Source organism: Canis lupus, chromosome 9 (genome assembly GCF_003254725.2).
Source record: "Canis lupus dingo isolate Sandy chromosome 9, ASM325472v2, whole genome shotgun sequence".
Taxonomy (NCBI): Eukaryota; Metazoa; Chordata; class Mammalia; order Carnivora; family Canidae; genus Canis; species Canis lupus.
This window is the reverse complement of record NC_064251.1, coordinates 44,478,787-44,497,897: the sequence shown is the minus strand read 5'-3', so window position 1 is coordinate 44,497,897 and position 19,111 is coordinate 44,478,787. Positions and strand designations below refer to the sequence as shown.

Below are 19,111 nucleotides of genomic sequence, written 5' to 3'. Positions count from 1 at the left end.
GGATGGAGCCTGGCACAATTGAGGTGGGATGTCAGAAAGCCTTGAAGGGCACCTGTTCCATGTCACCCTGTGGGCTCAGTTCTGTGGAGGAGAAAGGCTGAATACGCCATCCCTATGACCAGGGAACCTGTGCTTTCTCTAGAAGAGAAGACATCTGCAAAAAGATAGATCTCAGCCCAGGGTGGCATGGGCTAGAGGCCAGGCAGTGACAGCACTGTCAGGCAGCATGAGACACTCATGACTGATACCCAGTTTCATGCCCAGCCCCATCTCATCATGGAGAAAGTGTCTGGGGATTCCAGTGGAGCCTTCCAAGGCCAGGGTGAGGAACAGGGTCTGAAATGGTCTCCCTACTGGTTCTTTCTGCTGGGAGCCCTTTCAGTTGGTCGTGCCTCTCCTGGCCCCCGCCTCCCACATCTGTGAGTCGACTGGTCTAGTTGTGGAGCCAATTGAAGAAGCTGGCTTCAGAACAGTGGAAGGTTTCCTCCCCGAGTAGCTGGCATCTTCCAGCTACTTGGAGCCATCCAGGCTGTGGAAGCCCATGTGCCTGGTACTTCAGGCACTGGGGACTCAGCTCATGCTGAGCTAGGTACAGCCTTGGATCTTCCCCCCGCAGGTGGCCTAGGTTACATAGAGGACACAGGCACCGGGTAAGGTTGAGTCCCCACTCACTTGGCCATGCATCAAGTTCAATAGAAGCTGAAAGGAAACTAGGCCTACTGCCTGAGAAGCCTGGGAGACGGCTGTGGGCTGTCTTCCTAGAATCAAGGGACCAGCAAACATTCTTGTTCCCCCGAGCATTTGGCTTTGCCTGGCGGATCCTGCACTGCACAGGCGGCCTGCAGTGATCTGGATTCTGGCCTCAGGATTTCTGGACAATGACAGGTGTTTCTTGTATAAATGAGGTTGGGGGTGGCAGGCTGGAATGAGGCCTAGGTGTTGTGAAGGTGAGGGGTATTAGCCTGACCACCCCACCCAGAATACTCTCACCCTCTCCGGTGGAGGTGAACCACCCGATATAGGCACTCAGATGCCGGTCTGCGTTCCTCTTCCAGGACTCCTTTATTGTTCCCTGCTACCATCCATCACTCCTTGGCCTCGACCTGTGGCGCAGAACCAGGCTCTGTGATAGGATACCCAGTTTGGAAATGGCTTGGAACACACACACACATACACTGCAAAATTTAGTCTGGGTGTCCTTTTCTCTCAGACTCTTCCAAAGCATTTCTGCCGTCAGCTTCTAATCCTTCTAACTGGCCTTCCCCTTCTCTGTCCAGACCATAGGAGTTAGTCTCTGAGGCAAGGCATAGCAGTTTTCTGGCTTCTATCATAGCCCTGGGTTCCCTACTCAGCCCCTGCATCTTCCTTAACACACCTGTTTTCAGTCTCTCTTCTGTGCCTCTGAAAGAGGGACCCATGCTATAAAGGGTCCCCTCTTCTCCCGCCCCACATATTCTCTTCAAAAATCCAGAAACTGCAGATCTTATTGTTGCTATAGAAACAGATGCTTGGCAAATATGAAGTTGGATGGAAGGGCTGGTTTTGGCTGTGGAACTGCTTCCAGCTCATTTGGGGAGGAGAAAAAGGAGGCAGGCAGCATTGGCAGAAGAGCCCACAAATCAGAAGATGCTGATGATTATGTATATATTGTTAATACATTGGTGTATATTGGGTACAACATGGACTCTGCAGCTGGACTCCTGGGTTCAAATCCTGACTGTTTACTAAGCTGTGTGACCTTGGGCAAATTATTTAATTTCTCTGTGCCTCACTTTCCTCACCTGTAAACTACTACTACTACTACTACTACTGCTACTACTACTACTACTACTACTTTCTTGTAAGGTTATTTTAAGGATTCAACTAATCATTACACACAAGTCACTTAGAATAGCATTATCGTCATCATTAATCTGTCTGTAAGGTGCTGGGAGGTACTTGGTGCCTGGGAGCCTGATGGGCCATCTGTCCAGGAATGCCACAGGCCTGTTAATGACTCAGCTCTGCTGATGGTGGTGGGGGGATGAAGGGGGCACAGTACAGGGCACTTTACTCTCGTCTCCAGAATGGTGCTTTTCCCCAAAGGGCCTCCAAGTGAAGATGGGGAAATAAGACCCAGATCAGTCCCCAGGTTGACTCAGGGCCACATGGCAGCCTCAGAGTTTATCCAAACTAGCCTGTAGTTCAATGCATCTTTAAAATTGTGCTCCTTTTCCCATGAATGCCTCCAGTCAAATTCTTGTCCGATGCCAGCAACTTCGGAATACCAGGCTTCTTTCTACCTGTTTGTTTTCCAGTTAAACAGACTTCACTTTTTTGTGGTCTCTCCACAACTTATTTTGTTTCTTCACGCCCATCTTGCATCTGGATTAGGGCTAAACAGGAACTGAGGACAGAATGGAGGCACAGAACAGAGAGGCAGCCCCGACCTACAATTTCCTGGGTCTATTTTCTGCTCCTTTACCACACATATGAGCTCACCCAGACTCTCCCACTTGGATTTTCTAAGTAAAACCTTTCATATTAAGTGCCTGTGAGAGACTGTGGTAGCTGTCAGACCCATGTCCTGTTCCCTTATTCCTCCATGGATCCAAGGCTTGGGGAGCTTGCTTGAGCCTCTCTAGCCTGGCGGGCATGTCCTAAAGTCCTTTTCCGCCATGTCCTCCTCCTTACCTTCTTCAGTTGGTTCATCCAGTGAGTGACACAGGGAGATGTCCAGTTATGGTCCCCATTGCTCCGTGGGCAGAACTCCTGGCATGCTGCTCAGAATGAAGCTTTATTGGCCTTATTTGCCCTTGAAAACTCAGGGTTCTGCTGGGACATCTCTCTCTGGGAGCACTCACATCAGATGAGTCCGGCAGCGGGTGGTGCGGGGAAGCCCTCAGGCCACTACATTCCAGATGTCTTACCCATGCATGGTCCAGAGACTCTGTAGAAACAAGGAACGATTGTGTGGCACCAAGGGGCTTTCTCCCAGGCCTGGGATGCCTTGGAGTGGGGGCTGGCTTCCATTCAGCTTTGCCTTTTCAGCCCCTCTGCATCTGGCTTCTGTTCCCTGGCTAGTTGTTATATTGTGGCTAAACTGTGTCCCCTTCCCCCACTTCTTTCTGAGGCCCAGGGGTCAGGGCAAGGTACACAGGGACTGGACGGGAGCCTAAGCATAATCTGGGGCAGGGGTAGGAGAGAACAGCAGGTGGTCAGGGGGCAACACCTGACAGAGTCTTTGGACAGGATGACCAGGACAAGCTGAAAGGGGGCTCTCTCCATCAGACCTGTCTGACAGGAGGCTCTGCCAAAACAGGTATGTTCAGGGCAGCCCGGTGGCTAAGCGGTTTAGCGCTGCCTTCAGCCCAGGGTCTGATCCTGGGGACCTGGGATTGAGTCCCACGTGGGACTCCCCGCATGGAGCCTGCTTCTCCCTCTGCCTCTCTCTCTCTCTCTCTATGTCTCTTATGAAAAAAAAAAAAAAAAAAGATATGTTCAGCAGTCCTTGCTTTCCAACCTGGTAGCCATTAGCCACCACAGGTGGTTTCTGAGCACTTGAAATGTGATTGGCATGACTGAGGGAGTGAATCTTAAAAAAAAAAAATTTTTTTGGTTTTAATTTAATCAGAAGTATTCCCATTGTTTCAATTTAACTTAAATTTAAGTAGCCACATGTGGCTCGGGCTTACCACATTGAACAGTGCAGCTTCAGAGAGTTCTCAGAAAACAATGGTGGGGTGCTCTTGAAGGCTTCTCTCCTCTTGCAGCCCTCCTGGTGAGGCTGGGGATGGTGGCATTTTCCCTTCCTCTCAGGAAGGAAGGCTTGTCCTCTTTGGCAATTTCTACACTTCAGCAGCTCTGGAATCCTGATGCCCCAGGGCCAACAGGTCCCTGGCTGTGAGCCACCACAACTGGGGCAGTGCTTCCCCACCTTGCCAAGCATGTTTTCTGCCCAGCTCTGTAACACACAGGTGCTCACATGCCCCAGTGGATTTGGCCAAGGCTGGTAATGTGGAGGTGGTAGGTTGGTAGGAAAGAAGCTTTTGCTTCATTCCTCCTACTTCTATGGAGATTGAATTTGAGCTTTATTTTTACTTTAAAGGGTTCTAGAAACAGGCTAAAAAAAAAAAAAAAAGGCCTCCAGAGGTGAACACACAGATCCTCAAACTATGTATCAAGTGTCCAGTGTTTGGAGGAACCTGAGGCTTGTCTGAAGCAGCCTCCCTGGCGCTGAGAATAAGCACCATGTGTTTCCATCTCTCATACCCGGGAAGACCTTCCTGATGTTTTATTTAAATCTGTGTGGCCGACCCTTAAACTGGCTTTCCTTTTTTTTCTTCTGTGGAAATAGAAAAGAGTTGTCATTTATGTGAAAAAGAGAACAATAGTTCATTATGCTTATTCTCTCATGTCTGCCAGAGGGGGTTGGGGATGGGAATATTGTGTATGTGGTACATTTGGTAGACTCAGGGGTGAACCAAGTTTGGGTAGGATTTGGGCAGCGGTATGGAGGATTCTGTCAAGGCAGGCGCTTGGCTTTGGGCCTCGTGGGAGCTTGGCAAAGCAGAGGCAATGTGGAAATCCCCAGGGACCCTGAGGAAATCCCCCGAAGCCGAGAGTCTGGGGAGCAGCAGACCTACTGCAGTGGGCTGTGCAGGCAGCCAGGTCCCACTGCGAGGGACAGACCTGGTCTTAGCAGAGAGGACAAGCCCACATGCACCTGGGCTCTGTCGCCGGGGTCTGAGCAAAGCTTTGGGAGGGCTAAGGCAGGGGCTGGCGGAGTGCGGAGACCTAACCTCAGTGGCAGTGAGGGTGGTGATCCGGGGCTGCCGCCTCCCCTGACTTTCCTAGACTGCCGGTCGCAGGCCTCGCCCCCCAGCACACGTTTAAAGCGTCGCGTCCCCGGAGTCTTCTGTTTATGCACGTACTCATTCATTCATGCATCCATTTTATTCCATCAGTGAGCACGTATTGAGTGCCCGCTACATGCAGGGGCCGTTCTGGGTCTTGCGGATGGAGCGGTGATTAGACAAAGGCGGCGCCGCGCTCTGCCCGGCCGCCCCGACCGTACCCTTCCAGCATAAAGCGAGAGGCCATCTTGCCGCCGCAGCCCCCTCAGTCTCGAGCTCCCGGGGGACGCCTCTCGGGGGCGTGGCCTGGACGCCTGCCCCGCTGAGGTGAAATCCCGCGGCTCGGGCGGCCAGGGCGGGCGAGAAGGGAGCGGCCGCCCTCTGCCGGGCTGCCGAGGCGCTGCAGGGCGGGTGCGCCCTGCGGCTCCGGGCGCACTGCGCATGTGCGGGAGCTGGCCCTCCCCGGCTCCGCCCCTCCCAGGCTCCGCCCCTGCGCCTGCCGGCAGGTGGGCTGGGCCTGGAAGCGCAGGCGGGGCTGGGGCTGGGGCTGGGGCCGGGGCCGGGGCCCGGGGCCCACCCGGCTCCCCCCCCCACCTCCCACTCCCGCCCGGCGGGCCACCGAGACCGCCTGGAGGGCAGCAGTGTCTGCACCCAGACCTGGGCTTGCCCTTTTCACCACCTCATTGAAACAGTGCATGTCCCCTAGCTTCCGTAAATTCTGTTAATGACAGTTTGTACATTGCAAATTCGTACTAATACAAGCACTGTGGGATAGTGTTTATAAACCTTTTCTTTCTCTTTAAAGGAGTTTTGAATTAAAGAGGAACTAGAGAGATAAGGTCAGATATTCTTTTAGGATGTCAAGTAGAACACCAGGCTCAGTGTTTTCCAAGCTATCTCCATCTGACATTCCTGTTTTAGATAGTGGCTTCAGATTGTTCTCTTGAAATCTTGACAGCTTGAAACGTTGGAGGCTTTACATCTTCTTCCTAACCCCACCCTTCAACTTCCGTGCCCATTTCCCAGCCTCCCCGCATAGTTGCTGAGTCTCTGTCTTGCATCACCCACTGTCTCTTCCCCACCATCAGCATACAGGAGATACCAACCCCGCTCCCATCCGTCCTCTGGCCATCTCCTTGACTTTCAGTGGTCTTTCAGCTTCTAGCCTCTTTTGCTTCCCAGCATCCTTTTGTTAGATCAGCACTCCTAAAGCTATGGTTTAATCATGTCCCTTCATTATCCAGAAGCCTGCTGTGACCCCCACTGTTTTCCAGGCAGGAGGGAGAGTGGAAGGAGCAGGGCTCTGGAGTCAGAATGACTAGTGTCCTAACTGGTCTTGCCAATCACTATCTATGTGGTTTCGGGCAAGTCATTTAACCTCTGTAAGCCTGTTTCCCAGACCATGATTCCTCTTTTGCAGCACTCACCTCCCAGAGTTTTGTGAGGAAAACAAGCAGCACGATCCCTGACTCCAGCCCTGACTCGTGGCTAGTGCTCAGAATGTGCCTGCATTGTGCTTAGGCTGCTTACCTCCCTTTTTTCCTCAGGTACAACCCTTTCAATTGCAAGTGACAGAGCCCAGCTGACCTGGTTTAAAAAGAAGAAATGCTTGGGGTCAAACATCTGAAACATTCAGGGGGTAGAACTGGTTGTAAGTTCAGCCTCATCTAGAAACCAGGCCTTTCCTGTCTCTCAGTTCATCTTCCATACTGGCTTGGTCCTCAGACAACTGATGACAAAATGGCACAGCACCAGGTTCAGGTCTTATGGGAGAAGTGTGACTCTTTCAGTAATCCAAAGTTTCATTCAATGGCCTCGGTACTGATTGGATCATATGCCTTCCATGAACTAGTCCCTGTAGCCTGGGGATATGACATACTTGTTGGCCAGATTCAAGTCACATGCTGGGGTAGGTCCCCAGGGAAAAATTGGGGTGCTGCAATCAGAGAATAGAGGAATGGATTGTGGACAGCTGAAACCACACCTGTCCACTATGACACGTGGGCATTCTTGATCTGGCCCCACTTACCTTCCCAGCTTTGCCTCTCATTGTTTACCTATCTGTGTCACTTCATCCAGACTTATTGCTTGTGCTTCATGTTTCATGCTTCTATTATCTTACTCCTTTACCCTGGAATCCCCTTCTTCTCTCATCTCATTACACTTCCTTCCATTTTTCATGGCCCTAGCCCCAAGCTGCCCATAAGCTCTCTGTTTTATTCCCCAGCAGGAAAAGATCTCTGCTTCTGAATTTCCCTAGAACATTATCAGTGACCCTGTTGGAGCATGGAGTAGATCCTACACCAATTCTAATTACTTGGGTAGCTTTGTTTCTCTTCTTCCTGTCTGTATGTTTGCTGAGGTCAGAACTGTGTCCGCATCATCTTGTTTCAATCACTCACTCATCCATCTATGGAGCACTGCCTCTGAGCAGGACCCAATGCTCTCGGGAGGTGCAGAGCACACAGACTGAACCACAGACATACAGCCTCTTCCTTGAGAAGCTCACAGTCCAGTTGTGAAGTGCCAGAAAAAGAAGCCGGCCTGGTGCTTCTCCCTGGTGCTCACCTTGAGGAATTACCGGTAACTGCTAGTTGAATATGTGAATGGCTTCACTCTTCAGAGCCTTCTGTGTAGCCCGCCCCTGCCCCCCTGCTTAGCCACTCTGCCTGGCCCAGTGCCAGTAACAGAGGACCTTTCACTCACCCCACACCACCAACAACCACACACACCACCACCGCAGGGTAGTCGAGGTTGTTACTCTATGTGGATATCTCTTTTTTCCCTATTGTGTTCAACACCATGTATCTCACAACAGTTACCTTTCAGGTCAGTTAGTTAAATCCAGTGGATACTTAGCACCTACTGTGTGTCTAGTGCTGGGGAGGGGGATGAGATTTAAAAGACATAGGAAATGGTCCCTCCTGTTCAGGGAGATAAGATTTAGACATATCACAAATAGATTACCATTCAAAACATTAGTTTATGCTGTGTAGTTGTGGCACATGCACATCAAAATTCAATAAATTCCACTTATGTTTGTGTGAGAAAAAATTTAAACATTGCATTTTGTGTATTTCTTTTTATTGTAGGCTGTACATGACTGTCCATGCTATGCTTTCCTGCAGATACGTAGAATATATAAAACAATGTGTGCTATACTTTGTGAGCAATTTAAGGGATTTTCGAGAGTAATTTTGGCTATATTTTACATTTGCCTTACAGGATGACTTTAGAATCTAATCCCATTTAGTATCTATGCTCATTCCATTGTATCTAGCAAAGTGCCATATTGAGTATTAAAAAACCACCATGTGTACATGGTGATATCTGGGTATAGACGGGACTGTGGTTGGTTGGTTGTTTTTTTTTTTTTTTTTTTTTAATTTTTTTTTTTAAGATTTTATTTATTCGTGACAGACACAGAGAGAAAGAGAGAGGCAGAGACACAGGCAGAGGGAGAAGCAGGCTCTATGCAGGGAGCCCGACGTGGGACTTGATCCCGGGTCTCCAGGATCATACCCCAGGCTGAAGGCGGCGCCAAACTGCTGGGCCATCGGGACTGCCCAGGACTGTGGTTTTTGATAATAATTTAATCACTACCTACAATTTGCCAGGCCTAATGCCAGGTACTTTACATATACTGTCTTTTTTAAATTCTCACAACAACCCAGAAGGTAGTAATAGGTATTATAAGGCAAAAAAAGTGGACACCCTAAGAAGCTGAGTAACTTTCCCTTAGGTCAGGCAGCAAGATAGACGCAGAGCTGAGATCCAGGACTGGGGTGCCTGACTGCGAAGGTGTGCTCTTTGCAGTATGCCTCTGTGCAGGCCTTGGGGTCTGGGGAAGACTGCATGAGGGAGGTGACACTTGTCGACCTTGACAGATGGGAAAGTTGGGCAAGGGAGAGAGGCATTTCTTTCTTTTTTTTTTTTTTAAGGTTTTATTTGTTCATGAGGGAGAGAGGTAGAGACACAGGCAGAGGAAAAGCAGGCTCCCCACAAGGAGCCCGATGTGGGTCTCAATCCCAGAGCCTGGGAAGAGAGAAGCATTTCTAAGTCATTGGTGGTGATGAGGGCAGGGGACTGTGGGAATATCTGCCTGAGAAAGTGAGAGCATGAGGGGAGCTGGGGAAAAGAAGGGAGAAAGGGGAAAGGGAAGTGCCAGGAGGCAGACCCAGGGGCCTAGGGGTGGTCTGGTTGGCTGTGGGAGTGACTGCCCAGCCCCCTGGGGTTATAGGTTGGGCTTACTTAAGACCTACTGGGGCCTGAGGCAGCACCAACCTTTGGGCAGGAGGGGTACTGGTGGTGGCTTTGTGTGACACTGAGTGGGTTGTCAGGTCTCAGGTTTCTTCTCTGAATGAAGAGGTCTGCCCTTGTCACGGAGGGAAGAAAGTGCTTTGAGATGATCTCCATCAGTAACACAAGTCAACTCAGAGACAGAATGACCAGGATCTAGTTGTCTGAATATAAAAGAGTAGATTGACACATGGTTACTAATAATTCAGAACAAGCTTCTGAAAGTAAAGTGACACCTCGGTCACCCATAAGGGGTGCACCAGTAACTTTTCTTGGCACCAGCGTGTCGAGAAAGCCCTGGGGATGTGAAGAGCTCTGACACAGCACATGCCCCCAAAGGGCCAGACGATCTCCCTGGGATGACATACCAGTCCCTGGTCATCTTCCAGAGCACTGCTGAATGGAAGGAGGGCCTAGAAGATCCTCAGGTGACCAAAATAGAGGGCAGCAAGTCTTGGGGGGAAAACCCAGGCCCTTTACTCACAGGAGAGTAGCTCTCTGGTATTCCACTTGCTCTGCTCTGGACTTTGTTATATCAGGCTCGGTTATCTGGTTCTCTAGCCTTTGGCAGAAACTGCTCATTAGAAGGAAGTGAGACTGTTGGGGACAGGCATGCTGACAGGTGGAGTGACAGCTGATGGGGACAAAAGAATGAAAAAGCAGATAATCCGGACACAGAGGGCATCTGGTCTTACCAACACGGGCATGGAGCGAGGTTGGCTGCAGCGCCTAGGACAGGGCTGGTGCCTGTTGAGTATGGCGAGGGGCATACTTGGCCTGGAGCCAAGCTGGGAAGTCCAAAGTCATCACAATGGGGATGATGGGCCCTCATTTTCATCTGTAGAGGAGGGAAATGAGGGGAGTTCAAGAGAGGAAGCTCAGGAGTTTGAGATGTTTGAGATGGGTTCTGAGTGTTTTACTTAAGAAGAGAACCAACAGGGATGCCTGGGAGGTTCAGCAGTTGAGTGCCTGCCTTTGGCCCAGGGTGTGATCCTGGAGTCCCAGGATCGAGTCCCACATCGGGCTCCCTGCATGGAGCCTGCTTCTCCCTCTGCCTGTGTCTCTGCCTCTCTCTCTCTCTGTGTCTCTCATGAATAAATAAATAAAATCTTAAAAAAAAAATAGAAGAGAACCAACAAAATGTGTGTTTTTATGATTTATAAGTTAGTAATAGAATTTCGAAAATCACTTAAAATAGAAAATATGTTGTGCCTTAAAGGGGATAGTCTTCAGTTACCTGGAAATTTTGCTTGTGATGCTTTGCTTTTCTCTTCTCCCCCATCCCCCGACAATGATCACAGATAGATGATAAAAATTAAAACTATCGAAAACTTTTTTTCCGATAAGTTTATTGAAAATTTTTGTGTTAGACACTGTTCCTAGAGCTTTGCAAGCACTAATTCCTCTAATGCCTACAATCACCCTACTGGGTAGGTACTTTCATTGCCCTCCTTGTACAGGTGAAGAAATCATAGCACAGGGTTCAGTTGTGTAGCTTTCCGCATGGACAAGCCACGATTGAACCCGGTGGGCTGGACCTGGGAGACTCACTGTCAGCCACGGGACACCAAGAATAATTCCTTCAGAGCAGTGGTTCTCAGAATCACCTGAAGAGCTGGTTAGAGCACAGGTGCTGGGGCCCTGATGCAGAATTTCTGATTCAGTAGGTCTGGAAGGGGGAGGGGTTGCTGGTTTGGGGACCATGCTTTGAGAACCAAACCTTTTCACTCACTGAGATTTTACCAGTCTCATACTGACCATAGAGAAGAGTTACTGGTGCAGAACACTCATTTTGCAGATGAGGGCCGTTTAAGGCCCAGGCCCAGGGATCACACAGCTACGTGCTTCATCCCTTCATTCTTTCAGGCACTCAGTGACTTAACAAAGGGACCCCTCTGCTGCCTTCATATTGAACAGTTTTCAGCCTTGTCTACCTATAAGCATCACCTGGGGGAGCTTTTACAAATCCTACTGCCCAGGCTTCCCTCCCGGACCAATTAAATCAGAAACTAGGGGGAAAAGGTGGGATTTAGGCATCAGTATTTCTGGAGTCCCATGAGGGATTTCAGCTGCAGCCACGGTTGGCACCAGCGTGTCGAGAAAGTCCTGGGGATGTGAAGAGCTCTGACACAGCACGTGCCCCCGCAGGGCCAGACGATCTCCCTGGGACGACACACCAGTCCCTAGAAACCAGAGGCGGGACCCCACGTCCCAATGGTCCTGTGTGGTAGGGAAGAGGCAGAGCTGGGCTTTGGTCCTCCCAGGCAGTGCTTATCAACCTTTCAACAGAGAAAGTCATACTGTTTACAAGACCTACTGGGCTCATAAGACTATCTGGGGTAACAGGCCTGGGGGATCTCCAGCCACCGTGGTTGGACACTGGTTTGGTGAAAGCTCTTTTTCAGGCCCTCCTAACACCACCTCACCCCATTCTTTTTTTTTTTTTTTTCCTGGAGAGGAAAAAAACAGGCCAGCTTCCTTTTTTCTGCAGAGCTTACAGCTTCTGAGACAGCTTCAAAAGACCTGTCTTTTGGCTCCTCCCCATCTGCCCCCAGCTCCCATTTCAGCCTCTTGGGGGTCCCCAGCCCCAGTCCCGACATCCCTGGTACTAACTGAAGAGCAAGGCAAGGCCTTCTCTTCATGAGGAGCACTGGCTTTTCATGGGCAACCCTTGCTCACTGGCCAGACACCCACAATTTCCTCTGCAGGGCCAAGGCCCACCCACCACACCCTCCTGTGTGCCTGTGCAGTCTCTAGCTGTGTAGGGCAAGAGGTGTATACACAGAAAGTGCAGTTGATTCTTTGCATGTCCCCAGTGTATTTCCGGCAAGGCAGCCACAGACTGATCGTGTGGGTCTCACTCTATTCCTGCCAGACGTTCCAGGATGGCTGCATGGCTGTCGTTCTGGCCCAGCGTGCAGCGGGCCCTGTATATTGGATTGGATGTGACGTTAGTGGTTTCCTTGGCCTCTGCCGCAGTAATTAGATGGCTGGGGTGAGCTTATGATTTGTGTGTTCTCAAGAACACTGTGCTGTGATTGAGTGTTCATGCATGATGGTGTGTGTGTGTGTGTGTGTGTGTGTGTGTGTGTGAGAGAGAGAGAACGTGCATGTGCTTGTCTTCATCCTGGCCTGTGGGGCCGGGGGCTGCAGGTCTCAAATTCCTCTGCTATTTTTAGGGGCCATATCAGCTCAGCTGTTTGGGAGCCGGGGTGTGTGTCAGTAGGAAAGCCCCACCCTCCCTGTCCCTTGCCCCTGACCCTTCAACACTGCCCGCCCCCCACCCATTGCCCCCTCACTCTCCGTGCCTCCTCTTCCCCATCTACACACGCTGTGTTACCCTCTCCATCCCGGCATACCTGGTATCCGCAGTCCTGGAGGCCACTCACTGTCTGGGACTGGCTCTGGCCAGGGTTGGGCAGCTCAGGCTGCCAGCAGGAGGGGCCTGGGGAGAGGGAGGGGACCAGGGGCGGGGCTGAAGCCAGTGCTATTTTGAGCCACTAACGGAGCAGCATCGGAGAGGAGACTCCTTGCTCTGGGTTGCTCCAGGCCAGGCCATGCGGGTGAGTGTCCCTGTGACCCCCCACCCACCCCGGAAATGTCCCAGGCTCCTCATGCCGGTTCCTCATTTACGAAAGGAGGGGCCTTTTTGTTATTTCCCCAGATGTGGCTGAAGGAGGTGGTGGTGAAGGGGGCGCTGCCTTGGGGCCCCTCTCTGAGCTTCTTGGTGGGGAGAGAATCATCCAGTGCAGGCAACCTCCCAAAACCTCCTGGGCCTGACTCAGGACTTTGGGAGTTTTGGAGGGGGCACCATTTTCTAGACCTCCGTGTCATGGGACTGCATCAGCTTGCCCACAGGCTGTGACACGCCTTCCCCACAGACCATTGGTGCCTGAGGCCCTCATTTCTTGGAACACTCTTTTCTTCCAAGGCCTGGAAGCCCAGTAACTCATGGACCTTCGGAAGGCTCGTATTACCAGCGTAGCCCTCCACCCTTTTTCCTCCTTGTAGATGAGAAAAGGCACTATACAGGGGTCATCCCTCCAGCTGTCAGGGTGGCCAGAAGTGGACTCAGCATGGTCTCCTGCATTTCTGTGGCTCAGACACTTGGAAGGAGCACAGATGGCATCTTGGGGATACCCTGACTGTCTGTAGGTCTCATTTTCAGCAGAGATTACTCTAGAGAAGTAAGTTCCTTAAAAAAGCAAGTGAGGAGAGACATAGCTGCCTCCCAGTCATTCCGTTACTCCCCCATGTCAACCCCTCCTGGCCACTGAGGGTCAGGTTTTCATCATGTCAGCAGTTGGCAGCGTGTGGGCTGGCCCAGCACGGAGGTATACTGAGAGCCTGAGTTGTGCTTGTGAGCATTTGAATCTCCCTGGGCCCCAGGACTGCCCCATCCCAGCCACAGAACTGGCGCCAATGCTGAGGTGTGTGTGGGTAGCCAGGGGTGGGGCCCGAGAATCTCCTCGCTGTGAGAGGTGCATGCTTCCTGGTCTAGCCTCCTCCCCACCTGATCCCCAGCCCGCAGGCCACCAGCACTAGGTCAGATTTGGGGGGTGGGGGGCGTGCGTGATGATGGCAAGGCAGATGGCAAAGGGCCCCGCAGTGGGGCAGCGAGTGTCCCCAGGGGAGGGAGGCCTCCAGCAGGTCCAGCCATTGGAGGAGGAACCCCAGGCCCGTCTGCAACCGCAGTGGCAGCAGGAAGCCATTCCAGTGCACCTGCTTCCTCTGGGCTGGCCGGCAGTGACTGTGGGCACTCGGCAGTGACTGTGGGCACTCGGCCGCTTTCTCTTCCGCCCCCCGGTGGGGGAGGGCTCTCACTGGAGGCTGGACCAAAGGAGCCAGGGTGTCCCTGCCAAACTCTTCCCCTCCTCCTCTGGCTGGCAGCATGGCCTTCAGGCCACTCCCTGCAGAGGCCTTGTTCCTTTCAAGCACCTCTGTGCAAAGCTTATTCGGGTCATGGTGGAAGGGCAGGTCATCTCTGGAAACCCCTGCGTTTCTGCCCAAGCTGTTATTCTGGTGGATGACATCATACAAGTTCAACTGTGGAGGTGAACCAGGGGAGGTGGAGGCAGGGCTTGCTTCCATCCCTTAAAGTGAGCCTGGAAGGTTCTTGCTGGAGGACAGACCTGGGTGTGAGTTCTAATTTGCGATTTGCTGTGCTGAGGGCTCGGCCAGGTCATTTCTGAGCTTCCTTTTGCTCATTTGTAAAGTGGGAATCATGCTAATATCTCCTTCAGAGAAATGTTGTGGGGATTAAATGAGCTCATGCGTGCAGAGGATTCAGCACGGTGCCTGGCAATTAGGACATGCTCAGTAAGGGTTAGCTGTTATTACTGCTAGTTCCTTCTTCCCACCCTCCTCCTTAGACAAGTAGGTGCTGGGGTTGGGGGGGGGGGGCTGGCAGGGAAAGGGTCTCCTGGGAGCTACTCTCTGCTCCTTAGAACAGGAAAGGAGAGAGAGGACGATGCCATGCCTCTTTCTCCTCTGAATGTGCATGAGTGTTGGCAGAGGGAACAGGTGTGAGTTCCCTAATTCAGACAGCAAGATCTCTTTTTTCCCCCTGCCCTTGGGGCTCCCTGTGTGTGGATATCTGCTTGGATTCCTGAGCCTTGAGGCATTTTTCCCAGTTTGCAATTCCGTGCCTTTGGGGAGCCTAGTGAGTAGAAAGCTTGCCCTGGGGGCATTCGTGCCCCCCATTCCTTCTTGCAGGGGCACAGAAGATGGTAAGTTAAGGGTGGCTGGTCCTTGCTGGTCCATGCAGTGGGTAAAACCCAGCCTGGTCTGTCCCCTGAGTGTTGGAAGCCTTCCCAGGCTGGGCATCAAAAGGTCCCTCAGCACATTTCTTGGATTTCTCCTTGTTGAGAACAAATGCTTGCAGCTATTATCTCCTCTGCTTTTTCTTTTTTATTGACTATTTAGCTATCTTTACAATAGAAATAAACAGTAAGTAACAAATACATAACAAAATAAATACCAAATGTCGCTATTGTGTCTAGTTTACACAATTTACAAGATTATGATGATCACTGTTTGCATACCATTTAGGTTTTGGTTTCTTTGATGGGTATTATTTTAGGTGGAGTTTTTTTTTTTTTTTTTTTTTAATTTTTATTTATTTATGATAGTCACACACAGAGAGAGAGGCAGAGACACAGGCAGAGGGAGAAGCAGGCTCCATGCACCGGGAGCCCGACGTGGGATTCGATCCCGGGTCTCCAGGATCGCGCCCTGGGCCAAAGGCAGGCGCCAAACCGCGGCGCCACCCAGGGATCCCTTAGGTGGAGTTTTGCCTGCATATTTGTTAGTTTAAATGGCAACATAATGGTACATTGTATGTACCGAAGTATCATAGTTTACCTACTTCCCTTTTTTTTTTCTTTAAAGATTTTATTTATTTATTCATGAGAAACAGAGAGACAGAGAGGTAGAGACATAGGCAGAGGGAGAAGCAGGCTCCATGCAGGGAGCCCAACATGGGACTCGATCCCAGGTCTCCAGGATCCTGCCCTGGGCCGAAGGCGGCACTAAACTGCTGAGCTACTTCCCTAATGCTAGGCATTTGGGTTGTTTCCAGTTTGGGGCATAGAGTGCATCATTAAAAGTCTCTGCATGGGTTTGTGGGCTTTTTTTTTTTTTTTTTTCTCTTCCTTTCTTTATTTATTTTTTTTTTTTTAAAGATTTTATTTATTTATACATGATAGTCACACAGAGAGAGAGAGGCAGAGACATAGGCAGAGGGAGAAGCAGGCTCCATGCAGGGAGCCCGATGTGGGATTCGATCCCGGGTCTCCAGGATCGCGCCCTGGGCCAAAGGCAGGCGCCAAACCACTGCGCCACCCAGGGATCCCTCCTTTCTTTAAATCAGCCCATTGCTCATAGGTTTCTGAAGATGGAAGGGCTAGGGCCAGAAGATGATGCATTTTATGGCTACTGTTGCTTCCCTAAGAGCTACTCAGCAATCTCAGAGTGTCCCACCCTCCTTTTCCACTCTACAGCATTGAGTGTTCCATCTATTTATCGTTGCTAAGTTTAGAGCGAGTATTACCTCCTTTTTTTCCCCCTCATCCCTGGGAATCAGGATTGGCAAGTGTTATTTTCTGTAGTTTACAGTTGAGGGAAGAGACCAGATGGGAATAAGAGTTTGCCAAAGAACCCCCATTTCAGTGCTGTCATGCGGTAAATGTTTATTTATTAAGGCCCACAGTATGATGGGTGACATAGCATCCTGTGCATGAGGAAACCACAGTCCAGAGAATGCTGTGGATGCACAAACGGCTCACATCCTGCTTGCTCGTGAATCCTAGTACTGCCACTTAGTAGCTCTGGGGCCCTCAGTGAGATCCATACCCTCTAGAAAGTGGGTTTTGTGAGGATGAAATAAGGAAGCAGTGTAAAGTGCCTGCCTCTGTGACTGGCTCATAGTAAGGGTTCAATGAACATTGGTTTCTCTTCCCTTCCCCCACAAAGAGGAGGGCAGAGAGGTACCTGGATGGCACAGTCGATTAAGCGTCCTGACTCTTGGTTTTGGCTCAGGTCCTGATCTCAGGGTCATGAGTTTGAGCCCCATGCCAGGGCTCAGCATGGAGTCTCTCTCCCTCTGCCCCTCCCCCTTATGCTCTCTCTCTCTCACTCTCTAAAATAAATAAATAAATCTTAAAAAAAAAAAGGGAGACGAGGCCAAAAGTGCCAGGGAGGCTGGTCAGAGAGTAGTTGGAGCTTCAGAGGGACAGGATTGTGGTGGGGTCACTAGTAAACACTAGTGAACAAATACCTCACTGTCAATCCATGCTTCATCTTGATCCAGACCTCTCCAGACCTCCTAAACATTGACAGTGACACAGTATGTTAGCCAGAGTTGGCTACTAAGGATGACCTAGCCCCTCTGACCACACGTGACTAGCAAAAAAGATGGGCCTGTAAGGGAGCTTTGCAGTCAGAGCAACCTGGGTTCAAATCCAGGTCCACCACTTAATAGCTTTGTGACCTAATCTCATTCCAAGTCTTTTTCTTCATCAGTAAGATGAGAATAAAAGTAATTCCTGTGTCCTGAGGCTGTTGTAAGACAGATTTAAAAAATATGTGTTAGGGGGCAGCCCTGGTGGCGCAGCGGTTTGGCGCTGCCTGCAGCCTGAGGTGTGATTCTGGAGACCTAGGATCGAGTCCCGCATCGGGCTCCCTGCATGGAGCCTGCTTCTCTTCCTCTGCCTGTGTCTCTGCCTCTCTCTGTGTGTCTATGAATAAATAAATAAAATCTTTAAAAAAAAATGTGTTAGGGACGCTTTAGTGGCTCAGTGGTTGAGCATCTGCTTTTGGCTCAGGTTGTGACTCCAGGGTCCTGGGTTTGAGTCCCACATCAGGCTCCCCACAGGGAACCTGTTTCTCCCTCTGCTTATGTCTCTGCCTCTCTCTGTGTATCTCTCATGAGTAAATAAATAAAAATCTTTAAAAATAAATAAATAAAAAAGTGTTAAATACTTTTACCGGTGTTCCATATACAGTAATTAATGATGTTGTCAGAAATGGCTGAAATCCCTAGAGAGAGCAGGTCAGCGAAGACAGGCCTTGGTATCCTTGCTCCACAAAGCAAGTCATTCCCAGCTCTGGCAATGGCTGTGGTGAAGATGTCACTACCATCTTTGGGGCTGAGTTCCTTACCTGTTCTGCATCGGCTAAAGCTAGGTTATTTTGCATCCTAAGCAAATCTTTAAAATCTTTAAAAGCCAGTGATAAGGACAAGAACAGAAATAGCCAGGCAATTCCTCACAAAAGCCACAGAGATAATGTCCTCTGGAGAGAACCCCACATTTGTGTTCAGAGTGATATTCCTAAGGAGGAGCTGGTGCAGAGGAACAGGCCCAAGTGCAAATGGCCAAGTGTCCTCACGGCCTCAGATGAATGGACCTCTCCCTGCTCCCAGGGAACTTGAGCAGGAGATCCAAGACCAAATGACTGAAATTATTTATATCTGGCATATGACCCAAATAATAAAATAGACAAAATAATTTTCTAATTTTTCTTTTTTTTAAAAGATTTTATTTATTTATTCATGAGAAACACACACACAGAGAGAGAGAGAGAGAGAGGGAGAGAGGCAGAGACACAGGCAGAGGGAGAAGCAGGCCCCATGCAGGGAGCCTGACATGGGACTCGATCTGGGGTCTCCAGGATCACGCCCTGGACTGAAGGCAGTGCTAAACCACTGAGCCACCTGGGCTGCCCAATTTCTAATTTTTCACTGGTCATTCATGATAAGCAGTAAGAAGGATGGGCCAGTTTTGAAACTCCACTGAATTAACAGATTCTTTGCACAAAGCCTTTCCCTGGGTTGAGGCAGATTCGGCCTGTTGCTTCTCAAGAGGACCCGTTCTAATTTCTCCCCCGTAGCTGGAGTGGCTTTACTATTTTCCCACCCTCCTGCCCCTGGCCAGTAGTGGCATGTGGCAAGCAGAAGGCAATGTCACCACAGTCCTGGAGAAGCTTTGTTAATGCCTTCACAGGCCCATAACTTTGGTTCACCCAGTTGAGGGCTAGAGTGCCTCTTCCTACCCAAACCCCTAGAGTGCAGACCTGGGAAGGACTTTAGCCATTTTCTAGACTAATCCATCCCCTAATTCTACAGGGAGGCCCAGAAAAGTGAGGTGGCTTATTCAAGGACGCACAGCTTCCAAGGGCAGGACGTTCTATGTTCTATAACCCACCTGGCCATCTCTTTCCTCCTATGTTTTATTCCTTACTCCTTCTCTGACCTTTTGAGCTTTGCTATCTGCCTCCCTCCCCAGTTCCTCCCTCCTGTCACCTGTCGCCCACAGTGTTTGTCCCAGCAGGTCGTGACCTTTAGGAAGACTCCGATTCCCTGAGCGACCCTGCCCACCCCCGTGTCTTCTCTGACCCAGAGTGCAGGCTACCTTCGGCGCCATGGCCTTTTCATCAAGGTTCGCCTTCTGGGAGCAAAAGGAAAGTTGGGTCTCAAA

At 50.5% G+C, this 19,111-nt stretch overlaps 1 protein-coding gene and 2 long non-coding RNA genes across 29 annotated transcripts in view; 1 reads left to right on the top strand and 2 right to left on the bottom strand.

Annotated features, from left to right (window-relative positions):
- The window catches only part of MYO18A (myosin XVIIIA), a 98,792-nt gene that overhangs the window by 21,463 nt on the left and 58,218 nt on the right, over positions 1-19,111 (top strand). The window contains exon 1 of one of the 25 annotated variants that reach the window (XM_049114831.1): positions 12,634-12,697. The exons of the other annotated variants lie outside the window; for them this stretch is intronic. Coding sequence (XP_048970788.1) covers positions 12,692-12,697 — 6 coding nt within the window. The 5' untranslated portion in view covers positions 12,634-12,691. Of the gene's footprint in view, positions 1-12,633; positions 12,698-19,111 lie in introns of those variants that run through there. 25 annotated transcript variants of the gene reach the window in all.
- Positions 1,044-5,359, bottom strand: LOC112677639 (uncharacterized). Its single transcript, XR_003147122.3, has 2 exons — positions 3,675-5,359; positions 1,044-2,929 (listed from the first exon to the last, which is right to left on the bottom strand). It is a non-coding gene; the product is annotated as an uncharacterized LOC112677639 (long non-coding RNA).
- On the bottom strand, positions 8,185-12,695 carry LOC112677638 (uncharacterized). Of its 3 annotated transcripts, none has more exons than XR_007413220.1 (3): positions 12,494-12,695; positions 9,120-11,354; positions 8,185-8,870 (listed from the first exon to the last, which is right to left on the bottom strand). It is a non-coding gene; the product is annotated as an uncharacterized LOC112677638 (long non-coding RNA). The 3 variants fall into 3 exon arrangements; XR_003147120.3 differs by having other exon boundaries at positions 9,120-9,972; positions 12,494-12,685; XR_007413219.1 differs by having other exon boundaries at positions 8,185-11,413; positions 12,494-12,657.